The 16,527-nt window shown below is 50.5% G+C and overlaps 1 protein-coding gene across 2 annotated transcripts in view; it reads left to right on the top strand.

Moving 5' to 3' along the window:
- Nucleotides 1-1,863: 1,863 nt before the first annotated feature.
- tmod1 (tropomodulin 1) overlaps nt 1,864-16,527 on the top strand; it is a 21,190-nt gene continuing 6,526 nt past the window's right edge. For both annotated transcript variants that reach the window (XM_061244758.1, XM_061244757.1), the window contains exons 1-8: nt 1,864-2,024; nt 3,801-3,997; nt 8,866-9,022; nt 10,281-10,400; nt 14,319-14,408; nt 14,924-15,054; nt 15,875-15,982; nt 16,295-16,438. In XM_061244758.1, the coding sequence (XP_061100742.1) occupies nt 3,878-3,997; nt 8,866-9,022; nt 10,281-10,400; nt 14,319-14,408; nt 14,924-15,054; nt 15,875-15,982; nt 16,295-16,438 (870 nt within the window). In that variant the 5' untranslated portion in view covers nt 1,864-2,024; nt 3,801-3,877. The remainder of the gene's footprint in view (nt 2,025-3,800; nt 3,998-8,865; nt 9,023-10,280; nt 10,401-14,318; nt 14,409-14,923; nt 15,055-15,874; nt 15,983-16,294; nt 16,439-16,527) is intronic.

Below are 16,527 nucleotides of genomic sequence, written 5' to 3'. Positions count from 1 at the left end.
CCCATCCTCCCCAAACCTCTACCCCCGTAACGCCCCGAACCTCTACCCCCGTAACGCCCCAAACCTCTACCCCTGTAACGCCCCAAACCTCTACCCCTGTAACGCCCCAAACCTCTACCCCCGTAACGCCCCAAACCTCTACCCCTGTAACGCCCCAAACCTCTACCCCTGTAACGCCCCAAACCTCTACCCCCGTAACGCCCCAAACCTCTACCCCTGTAACGCCCCAAACCTCTACCCCCGTAACGCCCCAAACCTCTACCCCCGTAACGCCCCAAACCTCTACCCCATCCTCCCCAAACCTCTACCCCCTACCCCCCAAACCTCTACCCCTGTGACGCCCCAAACCTCTACCCCCGTAACGCCCCAAACCTCTACCCCTGTAACGCCCCAAACCTCTACCCCTGTAACGCCCCAAACCTCTACCCCCGTAACGCCCCAAACCTCTACCCCTGTAACGCCCCAAACCTCTACCCCTGTAACGCCCCAAACCTCTACCCCCTACGCCCCAAACCTCTACCCCTGTAACGCCCCAAACCTCTACCCCCTACCCCTCAAACCTCTACCCCTGTAACACCCCAAACCTCTACCCCATCCTCCTCAAACCTCTACCCCCTACCCCCCAAACCTCTACCCCCATAACGCCCCAAGCCTCTACCCCATCCTCCCCAAACCTCTACCCCCCAAATCTCTACCCCCTCCTCCTCAAACCAGAGCTCACCCCGAGCAGGGCTGGGTAATGCCCCCCTTAAACCTGCCCTCACAGCCCTGTCTGCCCCCAAAGCCCTGTCTGCCCCCAAAGCCCTGTCTGCCCCCAAAGCCCTGTCTGCCCCCAAAGCCCTGTCTGCCCCCAAAGCCCTGTCTGCCCCCAAAGCCCTGTCTGCCCCCAAAGCCCTGTCTGCCCCCAAAGCCCTGTCTGCCCCCAAAGCCCTGTCTGCCCCCAAAGCCCTGTCTGCCCCAGCACCCTACGCTCTTCAGACTGTCCCTCAGAGTTCAGTTTCCTACTCCCATTACAACTGCCCTCATGTACGTGCTCAAATCGACGTGCCTTAAACACTCAGATCGCAGTGCTTTAAGCTGGTTTAGAGGTCTGCGTGTTCTCTGTTTTCTTTAAGATACCCGGAGTACATCCTGGGCCGAACTCTCCCTCGGTTTGTACATGACAATGCAACCATGTGTCTTCACAGCTGTTCTGCCTGGTTTTTTTGGGGGGGGTTTTTTCCGTTTGTTTCTTTCTTTTGTGTCGTGAAATCTTTTGTGTTTTTGAAGAAGGAGCACAGTAGCTTAAGTGTTTTGGGTTTTCGCTCGCCGGAGTTTGTGCACATAGTTTACGCTTGCTGGTGTTCACAGTGAAACCGGATGTTCAGAGCAGCGCGTGGGACAGCTGGAGGCATTGCTCTGAGAAGAACTGCGAGCTGGGAGTGCTGCTCCAGATGAAGACGTATTCTGTATAAACTTGTATGAATCAATGCAGTCCTTTGTTTTGTTACATGTAGCCTAAGGTTTACATTAAGGTTAACGGCCCATATATTGGACGCTGTAGAAAATGGTTAACTAAATACGTTTTTTTGCTGTATTTTGTTCAATTTAATTAAAAATATGTACATAAGGCTTTGACTCATTGCTTCATTTTGTCAGGCTTGGTGAATTTAAATAATGTAGCGCCACTTAACTGCAATCTATACGCCAACTGTCGATACGGAGTGAAGTTGTGGACATGATTTAACGGAGTTCACTATTTCTATTTAACCGTATTCAAAGACGCGGTGCTTTCGGGTAGTGCCCACGTTGAAATAGTGGCTCGGAACGAACACGGTCAAAGATGACATCACTTGACTGGCAGTCCGGTGGAGGGGGGGGGGGGGGACACTGGAGACTCTGGGGTCTGGCTGCTTCGTCCTCCGCCGTGTGGCACGCCTGGAAAAAACCTTCCCCGCAAAGTCCGCAACCTCTCTCAGACCGCACCTGTCAGCGCAGATCCGTGGGCTTTTGTGCGGTTCCCTCGATAGTTGCCAGCCTGTGAGGTAAGGCACGTTTATTCGTCGTTTCGACCTGTACTGCTTGTGTGACTTTCCCGTCGGCCGCGAAAAGAAACCATATCTGGTCAAACTATTCAGCTGTCACAAACCGAGAGCCGCCCGCTATAAATAGACTTGCAACCAGTGGAAAAGTGCTGAGGGTCGTCGGCCGGCAAAATTATTTCGCTGACCGTTTGTAACGTTTTGTACAGTAATATTTTGCTGCATTTAATCGCATTCATATTGAGTGCGTTCTGTATGATGTTCTGCTATAGTATCACAGACCTGTTGATTATCGCCTGCCGTGTAACTAGTAGGATTAATGCACGGATATCCGAAGTGGTACGCTAAAATTCGCGGTTTCATCGACGTCGTTTAGTTTTAGAATAACTCAACTAAACCTATTTCGTACCGTTGATACACATCGTTTGCATAAAAAAAATGTTTTTGATAAACTGGAAATAAATAGATTTCCAATGCAAACATGTCCTGGTAGTCGGTCAGTTTAAGCATTAAAACAAACTTGCAATTACATGATTTGTTGGCTATTTTAATGGGGAATCTCGCGTAGCTATTATGTGTGCAGTGTGAGTGCTAAATTAGATTGATATCCAGTCTTCAAATTCCCTCAAATACAATGATTTTAGGTGTCTTCGCTAATGATTTAAAAGTCTGTTTTGTTTAAATCTGGATATTTTACGCGCGTGGACTGAAAGAGACATTTCATACTTTTTTTCACCGACAGTAATTTGAACAGTTATCTATGAGTAACGTTAAGAACCAAATGAGTTCAAACTTGTAGACGTCGCTATTATTGAAAGGTACGGTCGAATCTCCCATGGGGGGGCATGTGGTTGTCATGTTCCGTCGCGATCTGAGGGTCTACCAGTAAGCCCTGACGCGAATTCCAATAAACTGGTACTGGGTCAACTGGGTAAATCCCTGGAATTGTGTAAATACCCCACTGCTGTGCCTAATAGGCCTTTTAATAAAAAGAATTTAAAAAAAAAAATTTTAAACAGTTGGTTCGCACATACAATTTATTTCCCTTCTGCTCGAATCTGACGGACGCCACTTCTGGGAAAAAGTGTTTTGGCAACAGTGCAGCTGCCTTGTCATTTCATAAGGGAACAAAAAGAACAGTGGAAGTCTGATATGGGGGCTACAAAAGGGTATAAATTTGCCTACGCCGAGAGAAACGGCCTGTCGGTTGCTCCAACAACTGCTCTCGCAAGAGGACCGAGCTTGTAGACCTCGTTTCAGTTGCTCCAAGTGGAAACCAGGCCTAAAAATAAGCGCCGTTCTCTGAATGTCTGGGATGTGAGCGCGGGGTTGTTTTTACCAGCTGCTTCGCTGGTGCTGGAGTTTGGAGGCGCAGGGTCGCCCCACTGGACGCGGTGGTAGCTTCCACTTTTTACACCCTGCGTTTCCCTGATGAGCTCCACACCGTTATATCGAAATACCGACCGTGAGCTCACAGCAGTTCATTAGGAGCTGGGCATAAATGTCCTACAACTGTGCCGACGGTCTATAATCATAGCGAAGACGTACATCTTATTTCTGGATGAAAAATATTTCCTCTAATATGTGTATATATTTTAATTAAGCGAAAACGTAAAATTGTTTGGTTCTCCCCGGCCAGGGTACAGGGTACCGCGCCAGTGACAAGCCTTTGTACTTTTTCGTACCTTTGTTTCGGAGAGTGAAATTGTCCAAAGCTGAAGTAGAAAACGTGTGCTGTTCGGGACGGACTCACCGGACGTTTCCGCGGTCCTCTTGCAGACGCTCGTCTGAAGCAGCGCGTGGGAGGGCTCCTTGCTGCCGGTTTGCCCCTCTCTCCCTCTCCCCCCATCGCCGCCATGTCGCACAGGAAGGAGATGGAGAAGTACCGGGACGTGGACGAGGATGAGCTGCTGAAGAAGCTCTCCGAGGAGGAGCTGCGCATGCTGGAGGACGAGCTGGAGGAGCTGGACCCCAACGTGAGTCACTGGGGTTACCTGTACTCACCTGTACGCTCACCTGTGCAATTACCTGTATGTCACACCGTACGCACAGCTTACGCACACCTGTACGCACACCTGTACGCTCACCTGTACAGCACACCTGTACATCATACCTGCACACTCACCTATATACCACATCTGTACATCACACCTGTACAACACAGTACCGTACCTGAAAGTTTTTGTAGAAAACTAGTCTGCCCTGAGGTTTGGCTTCTGGGGAACCGCCTTGCGTTTGGTCACCTGTGCGCATGCGTGTGCATGCACGTGCAGTCGCCTGAGTGAGTGTGCTGTCGCCTGAGTGTGTGTGTGTGTGTGTGTGTGTGTGTGTGTGTGTGTGCAGTCACCTGAGTGTGTGTGTGTGTGTGTGTGTGTGTGTGTGCAGTCACCTGTGTGTGTGTGTGTGTGTGTGTGCAGTCACCTGTGTGTGTGTGTGTGTGTGTGTGCAGTCGCCTGAGTGTGTGTGTGTGTGTGTGTGTGTGTGTGTGTGCAGTCACCTGTGTGTGTGTGTGTGTGTGTGTGCGCAGTCACCTGTGTGTGTGTGTGTGTGTGTGTGTGTGTGCAGTCACCTGTGTGTGTGTGTGTGTATGTGTGTATGCAGTCACCTGTGTGTGTGTGTGTGTGTGTGTGTGTGCAGTCACCTGTGTGTGTGTGTGTGTGTGTGTGTGTATGTGTGTATGCAGTCACCTGAGTGTGTGTTCATGTCAGACTGCAGCTGTAACCTCCCTGCCTGCCTGCCTGCCTGTCATCACTGGCTCCTGTGTCTCTCTGGCCTTACTGCCCAACACACTGCACCCCTGGGCCCACAGTGCTGAACTGAGATCAGTTTCCCCTCCCTGGATCACAACCTGATCCTGGACTTGGTGGGCAAAACTGACCCCAGACCAGGGCCTGTGTTCATAAAATGTCTCAGTTTAATTTCATGTCCTAACCTCGTCCCTTATGAGTTTAAAGGGCAAAACTGTTCTGAGATGAGTTTTTAAGTTCAGCTTGGCCGGTGATTTTGTTCTCGGTGTAGGTGGTTGTTGTTGGAGCAGCTGGAGAGTTTGGATAGACGGCTGGTGTGTGGTGTTTTCAGGTGAGGAGATGTTTAGAGAGCTGTGCGGCTCATGACTCAGACTCGAGAGCTCCGGGGCATTGCGGCCCGATGGCAGTTGGCCAGGAAGCTCGGCGGAAACCCCCAGCAGTCCGAGAGTGTGTCTCTGTGCAGATCGAGTGGCCTCGCCATCTGGAGATGCGATTCAGTGCCCTGGCTGGGCTCGTGATAGCATTGTGGCTGTGTGCCGTTAGCTCTGTGTTAGCGTTGTGGCTGTGTGCCGTTAGCTCTGTGTTAGCGTTGTGGCTGTGAGTGGTTAGCTCTGTGATGGCGTTGTGGCTGTGAGCGGTTAGCTCTTCGCTTGCCTTGTGGCTGTCAGCAATTAGCGGTGTGCTGGCCTTGCAGGTATGAGCGGTTGGCTCTGTGCTAGCCTTGCAGCCAAGCCTGGAGCCAACCGCAGTGGCGTTAGAGAACAGCAAATCAGTTTTTTGGCCACTTTGTGTGTACGTACATCTGAGCGTGCGTACTGATGTGAGAGAGTGTGTGTGTGCTGATCTGAGTATGTGTGTGCGTGGATAGTGATGTATGTGAGTGTGTGTGTGTGTGTGTAGTGATGTATGTGTGTGTGTGTAGTGATGTATGTGTGTGTGTGTACTGTATGTATGTGTGTGTGTGTGTGTAGTGATGTATGTGTGTGTGTAGTGATGTATGTGAGTGTGTGTGTACTGTATGTATGTGTGTGTGAGTGTGTGTGTGTGTAGTGATGTATGTGTGAATGTGTGTGTACTGTATGTATGTATGTGTGTGTGTGTGTGTGTGTAGTGATGTATGTGTGTGTGTGTGTACTGTATGTATGTGTGTTTGTGTGTGTGTGTGTGTGTGTAGTGTATGTGTGAGTGTGTGTGTACTGTATGTATGTGTGTGTGTGTGTAGTGATGTATGTGTGTGCGTGGATAGTGATGTATGTGTGTGTGTAGTGATGTATGTGAGTGTGTGTGTACTGTATGTGTGTGTGTGTGTGTGTGTGTAGTGATGTATGTGAGTGTGTGTGTACTGTATGTATGTGTGTGTGTGTGTGTGTGTGTAGTGATGTATGTGTGTGAGTGTGTGTGTACTGTATGTATGTGTGTGTGTGTGAGTGTGTGTGTACTGTATGTATGTGTGTGTGTGTGTAGTGATGTATGTGTGAGTGTGTGTGTACTGTATGTGTGCGTGTGTGTACTGATCTGAGTGTGTGTGAGAGTGTGTGAGCACTACATGCGGTCTGACTGCAGTGATATCTGACACCAGCTCCCCGGCGGTCTGTGCGAGGGCGGGGCTGGCGATAAGCAGCGCATTGTTTCAGTTATGTCCGTTATTTTTAGCTCCGTGCTGATTGGCCGAGTGCAGGTCAGTTATCAGGTAGTGCTGAGTGTGGCCTGCCGGGTCCCTGACATGCTATTTTTACACCCTGTGAGCTCTCCTGTGGGCTCTCCTGTGGGCTCTCCTCTGAGGTTCTCTGCCCGTCACATCTGTGTTTTCTCCTGTCAGGTGAAAGCGCTCTCTCTTGCATCTGACTTTGGTCTAAATCACTGGTTCTTAGACTTTTCAGGGACTCGGAGCCCGAGTTAGAAACACTTTTAATGTCGAGACCCAAATTAGGAATGTTGTCACTGAACTGTCGAATGCGTGTACTGGGACGGTCGGCTCACAGGGACGTTCACTTGGATCCCTCCGAGAAAAGGAAGGGCAAGACCCTAACTGCTCCAGAGGCTTTTCCCTGCTCTACCTCAGTGTGCAACTGTTCTCTCCAGGGGAAATGGCATTCTCAGTGGACCTTCTGTGGTTAAATGAAGGATAAGAAACACTGGTTTCATCAATGACTCAGTCCAGGGCCAGTATTACTACTTAATAAGAGCAGAGTAAGAGCAGATCCTGTCTTAGTCTGGCCCTTTTAGCTTATAGTGTATGATGTGTGTGTCATGGTGAATGATGCGTGTATCAGAGTGTATGATGCATGTAATATAGTGTATGATGCATGTGTCATGGTGTATGATGCGTGTGTCATAGTGTATGATGCGTGTGTCATAGTGTATCATGCATGTGTCATAGTGTATGATGCGTGTGTCATAGTGTATGATGCGTGTGTCATAGTGTATGATGCATGTGTCATAGTGTATGATGCGTGTGTCATAGTGTATGATGCGTGTGATATAGTGTATGATGCGTGTGTCATAGTGTATGATGCGTGTGTCATAGTGTATGATGTGTGTCATAGTGTATGATGTGTGTGTCATAGTGTATGATGCGTGTGTCATAGTGTATGATGTGTGTCATAGTGTATGATGTGTGTGTCATAGTGTATGATGCGTGTGTCATAGTGTATGATGCGTGTGTCATAGTGTATGATGCATGTGATATAGCGTATGATGCGTGTGTCATAGTGTATGATGCGTGTGTCATAGTGTATGATGCGTGTGTCATAGTGTATGATGCGTGTGTCATAGTGTATGATGCGTGTGTCATAGTGTATGATGCGTGTGTCATAGTGTATGATGCATGTGATATAGCGTATGATGCGTGTGTCATAGTGTATGATGCGTGTGTCATAGTGTATGATGCATGTGATATAGCGTATGATGCGTGTGTCATAGTGTATGATGCGTGTGTCATAGTGTATGATGCGTGTGTCATAGTGTATGATGCGTGTGATATAGTGTATGATGCGTGTGTCATAGTGTATGATGCGTGTGTCATAGTGTATGATGCGTGTGTCATAGTGTATGATGCGTGTGTCATAGTGTATGATGCGTGTGATATAGTGTATGATGCGTGTGTCATAGTGTATGATGCATGTGTCATAGTGTATGATGCATGTGTCATAGTGTATGATGCGTGTGTCATAGTGTATGATGCATGTGATATAGTGTATGTTGCGTGTGTCATAGTGTATGATGCGTGTGTCATAGTGTATGATGTGTGTCATAGTGTATGATGCGTGTGTCATAGTGTATGATGTGTGTCATAGTGTATGATGTGTGTCATAGTGTATGTTGCGTGTGTCATAGTGTATGATGCGTGTGTCATAGTGTATGATGCATGTGATATAGTGTATGATGCGTGTGTCATAGTGTATGATGTGTGTCATAGTGTATGATGTGTGTCAGAGTGTATGATGTGTGTCATAGTGTATGTTGCGTGTGTCATAGTGTATGATGCGTGTGTCGTAGTGTATGATGCGTGTGTTATAGTGTATGATGCGTGTGCCATAGTGTATGATGCGTGTGTCATAGTGTATGATGTGTGTCATAGTGTATGATGTGTGTCAGAGTGTATGATGTGTGTCATAGTGTATGTTGCGTGTGTCATAGTGTATGATGCGTGTGTCGTAGTGTATGATGCGTGTGTCATAGTGTATGATGCGTGTGCCATAGTGTATGATGCGTGTGTCATAGTATATGATGCGTGTGTCATAGTGTATGATGCGTGTGTCATAGTGTATGATGCGTGTGTCATAGTGTATGATGCGTGTGTCATAGTGTATGATGTGTGTGTCATAGTGTATGATGCGTGTGTCATAGTGTATGATGCGTGTGTCATGGTGTATAATGCGTGTGTCATAGTGTATGATGTGTGTGTCATAGTGTATGATGCGTGTGTCATAGTGTATGATGCGTGTCATACACTGAGGGACAGGTGGTTGGGTCTGACGCACACAGACGCACATCAGGAACTCCTGGCAGGCGAGAGCAGGAGAGGATGTTTAGCAAAATAAATCCAACGCTCATAGCTTCCTGTTTCCTGTTTCCTGTTTCCTGTCTGTGCGCAGAACGAGCTGCTGCCAGCGGGCCTCAGGCAGAAGGACCAGACGAAGAAGGCCCCGACCGGAACCTTCCAGAGGGACAACCTGCTGGCCCACCTGGAGAAACAGGCCCAGGAGCACCCCGACAAGGAGGACCTGGTGCCCTTCACCGGAGAGAAGAGAGGTGTGTGTGTGTGTGTGTGTGTGTGCGTGCCTTACACTGGGCAGAAGAGCTGTGTGTCTGTCTGTGTGTCTGTGTCTGTGTGTCTGTGTCTGTGTCTGTGTGTCTGTGTGTGTGTGTGTGTGTCTGTGTGTCTCTGTGTGTGTCTCTGTGTGTGTCTGTGTGTCTGTGTGTCTGTATGTCTGTGTGTCTGTGTCTGTGTCTGTGTGTCTGTGTGTGTGTGTGTGTGTGTGTGTGTGTGTCTGTGTGTGTGTGTGTGTGTGTGTGTGTCTGTGTGTCTGTGTGTCTGTGTCTGTGTGTCTGTGTGTCTGTGTGTGTGTGTGTGTGTGTGTCTGTGTGTCTCTGTGTGTGTCTGTGTGTCTGTGTGTCTGTATGTGTCTGTGTGTGTCTGTGTGTCTGTATGTCTGTGTGTGTCTGTGTGTCTGTATGTCTGTATGTGTCTGTGTCTGTGTCTGTGTGTCTGTGTGTCTGTGTGTCTGTGTGTCTGTATGTCTGTGTGTGTCTGTGTGTGCTCTTGGGGTAACGGGTTCAGCACTGCACAGACCCCACCCATCCACCACATTCCCATAATTCCCGGTCCGTCTGACACAGTGGTGGGAATACCAGGGATAGCTGTGTAACCGGAGTGGTTCTGCCCCACTGCCCCCCCGGGACTCTGTCCTAACCCCCGCCTACTGAAATATCCCCTGGACGGGTTCTGATCGCCTGTCTCGATCCATTCACCAAACCCCCGCTCCCAATCCATTCACCAAACTCTCCACTCCCCTCCAGATCCCCATTATTCTCTTATTGTGTTTATTTTATGCTGGGATGTGGCATGTTTCTGTTTTGATTGGTGAGAAATGTCCATTTGATCTCACTTGAGAATGTCTGTAAGGCTGATGTAGGTAGGGCTTGGTGTAGGTGTAGCATTAACACTTTTTTTGTGTGACAAAAATATTACATTCGTTATTTAACTGATTATTTTATCTAAAGCGACTTAGAGTTGATTAGACTAAGTGGGGTTAAGGGCCTTGCTCAAGGGCCCAACAGCAGTGTGGACCTTATCATGGCAACACCAGGGTTTGAATCATCAACATTCCAGGCCCCAGTCATGTCCCTTAGCCACTAGCCACAAGGCTGCAGGCTGGTCCAGAACTACAGGACTACAGAACTACAGAATTCAGAATGGAATCATTATGGGGCAGCCTGGGTGGGTCATGTGACTGAGTCATTGTGCGTGTGTGTGTGTGTGTGTGTGTGTGTGTGTGTGCGTGCACAGGGAAGGCCTGGGTGCCTAAGAAGGTGGTGGTGGACCCCATCCTGGAGTCTGTGTCTCTGGAGCCAGAGCTGGAGGAAGCCCTGGCCAACGCATCCGACGCAGAGCTGTGTGACATCGCAGGTACTCACGCACTCATTCTTCAATAACACACACACACAATCAGGTTCATCGTGTCAATGAAGGTTATTCATGCGCATTATTATTAATGAATTAACTAATTCAAAATGAACGAAACATTATTACCAAAGTGCGATTTCCTCACTCCCTAAAGGTGTGTGTACTGTGGACGTGTCTGAAAACATATTCATACACCTCATATATACGGAACCGAAATGGTCCTTTACTGAAATAAGTGCTCCCGAATACACTCGGCAAAAGCTAAGAGAATTCCTGGGATTTTAAGTACGCTACATCTAGATAGGATTGCAAGTCCCAATCCCCGTCCCATGGCGGTTTGGAAGTCCTCCGCCATTTATTTATTCATCCATCCATTATCTGAACCCGCTTATCCTGAACAGGGTCGCAGGGGGGCTGGAGCCTATCCCAGCATACGTTGGGCGAAAGGCAGGAATACACCCTGGACAGGTTGCCAGTCCATTGCAGGGCACACACACCATTCACTCACACACTCATACCTACGGGCAATTTAGACCCTCCAATCAGCCTAACCTGCATGTCTTTGGACTGTGGGAGGAAACTGGAGTACCCGGAGGAAACCCACGCAAACACGGGGAGAACATGCAGACTCCGCACGGAGAGGCCCTGTCGACAGGGATTCAAACCCAGGACCTCCTTGCTGTGAGGCGGCAGTGCTAACCACTGCACCATCTGTGCCACCATCCATTTATTCATGACCAATAAAATAATTGTGATCTTAAAAGATTTAGATTTGGACTATTCCATTTTCTCTTGTTTAGTACAGCGTATATGAATGGATGAGGTCATGCTTATGAAGCTGCCATGTGTGTGCTCTCCTCCGAAAGCAGACAACCTTCTCATTTCTTTTGGTTCAGTTTTACTTTAACACCTCCTTCCTCCTCCTCCTCCTCCTCCTCCTCTTGTTGCCCCTGACAACCCCCCCCTCCCCACCCCCCTGTTCTCCTCCATCTTAATCACCTGTGTTTATCTTCCAGCACGCTGCCCTGTTCACCCCACCCCCTCCATTATGACATCACCCATTCCGCCCTGACATCATCACTGTGAGACTGTAAGCTGCCAGGTCTCTCCTGTCTCTTCCTGTGGCTGTGGTCGAGTCTGTCTGAGCGCTCTTGCAATGTTTCCTCAACGTTCCCTCCGTGTTCCCTCAATGTTCTCTCTGCATTCTCCCCGCACTGTGTTTCCCACTGATGCTGAACCAGCTAGTCTTCAGGTCCATCCGCACCAAGAACTTTAACAACAACTAACGACAAATTAATATGTAATTTTAAAAATTGCTTTGACTCAAGGGGATGGCGGAGTCCATAACGACAGTGACAAACGATATCGTTGGCAAAATTGGCTTTGAAAGTGCTTGCAATCAAAATCCATCTCAATTTGCAGAGTGTCATGTTCAAACTGGTAGATGACATCCAGAGACCATTTACAGAACTTCATGGTTCATCAGTGTGGATGTTCACATGGTTATGGTTATGGTTATTGTTCTTGGTGTGGCCTTTCCTTGCGTTAATGCCAAAGGCTCACCTTCTGAAAAGTGTGAGATTGGTGACCGAACACCACACGGTTTCAGTGGGAAAAACCATCTGCTGTGTCTGAAGAAATCTGTCACTGGCTCTCTGTGACCAGTCCTGGTTTGTGTCACGACTGAGTCGTTGCGATCGGTGTGTGTGGTGTTCGGCGGGCTTGTGGTCGTGTGGCAGCGTTTGTGGTTTCGTTTGGCCCTGTCCAGGTGTCCTGTGCAGGGGCCCCACACGGTCTGGGGGCCTCATGGGTGAAGCATGGCTGGGATTCCTCTGTGTCGGGTTGTGTGTGCCACTGACGCTGCTTCTGTGGAACATGGCCCCACCCTTACAGAAATGGAACATACATTATATTTATATTGTACTGTCTGATTTTATTAAATGAATTAATATATTTATTACGCACACGGATGTATACTTGTATATACATATTGTTTTAATTTTGTGTTGAATCAATTTGTCTATTTGCATGTGGATTGTGAAGTGTTGCATCTTGATCATATATTTTATTCCAATATATTTTCACTGTTCCATCTGTTAGGGGAAATGGGTTAAGTGGACTGTCTGTGCCTCTTTCCGAGGTGAAGGGATTACATTTGTCCCTTTTTTAATCTCCCATCCCTGGAGGGTTGCATCTTAAAAAAGACAGGCAGCCATTTTGTCTTTCGTTTCTCCTGGTTAATATGCAAAGTTCTTAATCCTTTTTGCCATTCTTTAACTCTATGAATGCTTTAACTTGCGAGTGTTTGTGTGTGATCATTCTTAACTCTCAGCCTCAGGGAAAGCTAACCCATAGACCCATAACACCAGAGTTTCGCGGTAACAGCGCCGTGTCGCATTACTTCAGTGTTGGAACTCGTCTAATTTTTCCTGGTCACATTCTCTGCTGCTGAAATGTTATTGAAATTTGGAGGAGGTTTTGGCTGTTGTTCTGGTTGGGGTGTGGCGGGTGTTTGGGTGGGGCATGGTGGGTGTTTGGGTGGGGCATGGTGGGTGTTTGGGTGGGGCATGGTGGGTGTTTGGGTGGGGCGTGGTGGGTGTTTGGGTGGGGCATGGTGGGTGTTTGGGTGGGGCGTGGTGGGTGTTTGGGTGGGGCATGGTGGGTGTTTGGGTGGGGCGTGGTGGGTGTTTGGGTGGGGCATGGTGGGTGTTTGGGTGGGGCATGGTGGGTGTTTGGGTGGGGCATGGTGGGTGTTTGGGTGGGGCGTGGTGGGTGTTTGGGTGGGGCGTGGTGGGTGTTTGGGTGGGGTGTGGCTGGTGTTTGGGTGGGGTGTGGCTGGTGTTTGGGTGGGGTGTGGCTGGTGTTTGGGTGGGGTGTGGCTGGTGTTTGGGTGGGGCGTGGTGGGTGTTTGGGTGGGGTGTGGCTGGTGTTTGGGTGGGGTGTGGCTGGTGTTTGGGTGGGGTGTGGCTGGTGTTTGGGTGGGGTGTGGCTGGTGTTTGGGTGGTGTGTGGTGGGTGTTTGGGTGGGGTGTGGCTGGTGTTTGGGTGGGGCGTGGTGGGTGTTTGGGTGGGGTGTGGCTGGTGTTTGGGTGGGGCGTGGTGGGTGTTTGGGTGGGGTGTGGCTGGTGTTTGGGTGGGGTGTGGCTGGTGTTTGGGTGGGGTGTGGCTGGTGTTTGGGTGGGGCGTGGTGGGTGTTTGGGTGGGGTGTGGCTGGTGTTTGGGTGGGGTGTGGCTGGTGTTTGGGTGGGGTGTGGCTGGTGTTTGGGTGGGGTGTGGCTGGTGTTTGGGTGGGGTGTGGCTGGTGTTTGGGTGGGGTGTGGCTGGTGTTTGGGTGGGGTGTGGCTGGTGTTTGGGTGGGGCGTGGTGGGTGTTTGGGTGAGGCGTGGCTGGTGTTTGGGTGGGGTGTGGCTGGTGTTTGGGTGGGGTGTGGCTGGTGTTTGGGTGGGGTGTGGCTGGTGTTTGGGTGGGGCGTGGTGGGTGTTTGGGTGAGGCGTGGCTGGTGTTTGGGTGGGGTGTGGCTGGTGTTTGGGTGGGGCGTGGTGGGTGTTTGGGTGAGGCGTGGCTGGTGTTTGGGTGGGGTGTGGCTGGTGTTTGGGTGGGGCGTGGCTGGTGTTTGGGTGGGGCGTGGCTGACGTGTGGCTGGTGTTTGGGTGGGGCGTGGATGGTGTTTGGGTGGTGTTTGGGTGGGGTGTGGATGGTGTTTGGGTGGGGTGTGCTGGGGCTGTGCTGCTCTGACTGGCTCCTCTGCCTCTCGTGCTGGCTGTTCTGTTGGGTAGGAGGTGATGTCGCACAGTCACAACGGGCTTCCTGCTGAACTGTCAATGATGACATTTTGTTTCTCATTGTCACTTTCTCCATAATTCTCTCTCCCCTTTCTCCCCCCTTCTCCCCTCTCTCCCTCCCCCTCCCTCTCCTGCGGCAGCCATCTTGGGGATGCACACCCTGATGAGTAACCAGCAGTACTACGAGGCCCTGGCCAGCAGCACCATTGTCAACAAGCAGGGCTTAAACAGTGAGTCTCTCAGCCAGTCAGCAGGGTTTAAACAGTGAGTCTCTCAGCCAATCAGCAGGGCTTAAACAGTGAGTCTCTCAGCCAATCAGCAGGGTTTAAACAGTGCGTCTCTCAGCCAATCAGCAGGGTTTAAACAGTGAGTCTCTCAGCCAATCAGCAGGGTTTAAACAGTGAGTCTCTCAGCCAATCAGCAGGGCTTAAACAGTGAGTCTCTCAGCCAATCAGCAGGGTTTAAACAGTGAGTCTCTCAGCCAGTCAGCAGGGATTAAACAGTGAGTCTCTCAGCCAATCAGCAGGGTTTAAACAGTGAGTCTCTCAGCCAGTCAGCAGGGATTAAACAGTGAGTCTCTCAGCCAATCAGCAGGGATTAGACAGGAAGTCTCTCAGCCAATCAGCAGGGATTAGACAGGAAGTCTCTCAGCCAATCAGCAGGGATGAAACACTGAGTCTCCCCGCCATGTGAGGCGTGTGATTCACACACGTGTGTATGTGCGTGTTTGCCTGCCGTGCTCCAGGCGTGATCCAGTGCACGCAGTACAAGCCTGTCCCGGACGAGGAGCCCAACTCCACCGACGTGCAGGACACCCTGGAGAAGATCCGCAGCAACGACCCCGACCTGGTGGAGGTGAACCTCAACAACATCCGGGTGAGTGCTGTTCCCCTCCGGGTGAGTGAGAGTGCTGTTCCCCTCCAGTTGAGTGCCTGTTCCCCTCCGGGTGAGTGCTGTTCCCCTCCGGGTGAGTGTGAGTGCTGTTCCCCTCCGGGTGAGTGAGAGTGCTGTTCCCCTCCGGTTGAGTGCCTGTTCCCCTCCGGGTGAGTGCTGTTCCCCTCCGGGTGAGTGCTGTTCCCCTTCGGGTGAGTGCCTGTTCCCCTACGGGTGAGTGCTGTTCCCCTCCGGGTGAGTGAGAGTGCTGTTCCCCTCCGGGTGAGTGAGAGTGCTGTTCCCCTCCGGGTGAGTGAGAGTGCTGTTCCCCTCCGGGTGAGTGAGAGTGCTGTTCCCCTCCGGGTGAGTGCTGTTCCCCTCCGGGTGAGTGAGAGTGCTGTTCCCCTCCGGGTGAGTGCCTGTTCCCCTCTGGGTGAGTGCCTGTTCCCCTTCGGGTGAGTGAGAGTGCTGTTCCCCTCCGGGTGAGTGCCTGTTCCCCTCCGGGTGAGTGCCTGTTCCCCTGGCCCGGCGGGCAGCCAGCACAGAGAACGCTGTCACGCAGCTGTTCATCTAGGAGGACACATTCATTTTGTATTTGCTAGATGGTACAACGTTCCGACTACCAGGCAGCTGATCCTGCCGCCCGAGCTAAAGACATGTGACGCTCATGACTGTAGGCAACTGATTCTCAATGTGAATTGTACCTTACCCACCCTGTTCTGTTGTTCTAATGAGTACTAATGCTCTCCATCTCTCTCTCTCTCTCTCTCTCTCCCTCTCTCTCTCTCTCTCTCTCTCTCGCTCTCGCTCTCGCTCCTTCCAGAACATTCCCGTGCCCACGCTGAAGGCCTACGCCGAGGCCCTGAAGGAGAACAGCGTGGTGGAGAGGCTGAGCATTGTGGGAACCCGGAGTAACGACCCCGTGGCCTACGTACGCACACCCTCCTCCGTCTCCCCCGGCGACGCCTCGGTTTCGCCCCAGCCACCTCCGCTTACCGCTCCGCACTGCAACACGGAAACGCACTCTGAGCTCACTGAGCAGGCCAGGGCCAAAGTCTTATTTTAAGTACTCCAACCGTTAGGTGCTGCTATCACTGGATCCCCGAGAATTATGCATGGAATAAGTTACAAACAAAAACAATGGTTTTTTCAAAGCTACTGACCTGCAGAGGGGGCAGCTCCGCCTTTAGAAGGTCATGTGGTTGTGAAGGTGCATGCCGATTGGCTGTTGCTCTTTCCCCAGGCCCTGGCTGAGATGCTGCAGGTGAACGCCACCCTCAAGTCTCTGAATGTGGAGTCAAACTTCATCACCGGGGCTGGAATCGTGTCACTGGTGGACGCTCTGCAGTCAAACACCACCCTTCAGGAGCTCAAGATCGACAACCAGGTACACACTTCCATCTTAGTGATACAACCAGGTACATACCTCCATCTTGGCTCTAAAAAAACAGGTGCACACCTCCATTTTTGCACAAA

This window comes from Conger conger, chromosome 6 (genome assembly GCF_963514075.1).
Source record: "Conger conger chromosome 6, fConCon1.1, whole genome shotgun sequence".
Classification (NCBI taxonomy): Eukaryota; Metazoa; Chordata; class Actinopteri; order Anguilliformes; family Congridae; genus Conger; species Conger conger.
The sequence above is the reverse complement of the archived record's forward strand: the minus strand, read 5'-3'. Positions and strand labels throughout refer to the sequence as shown.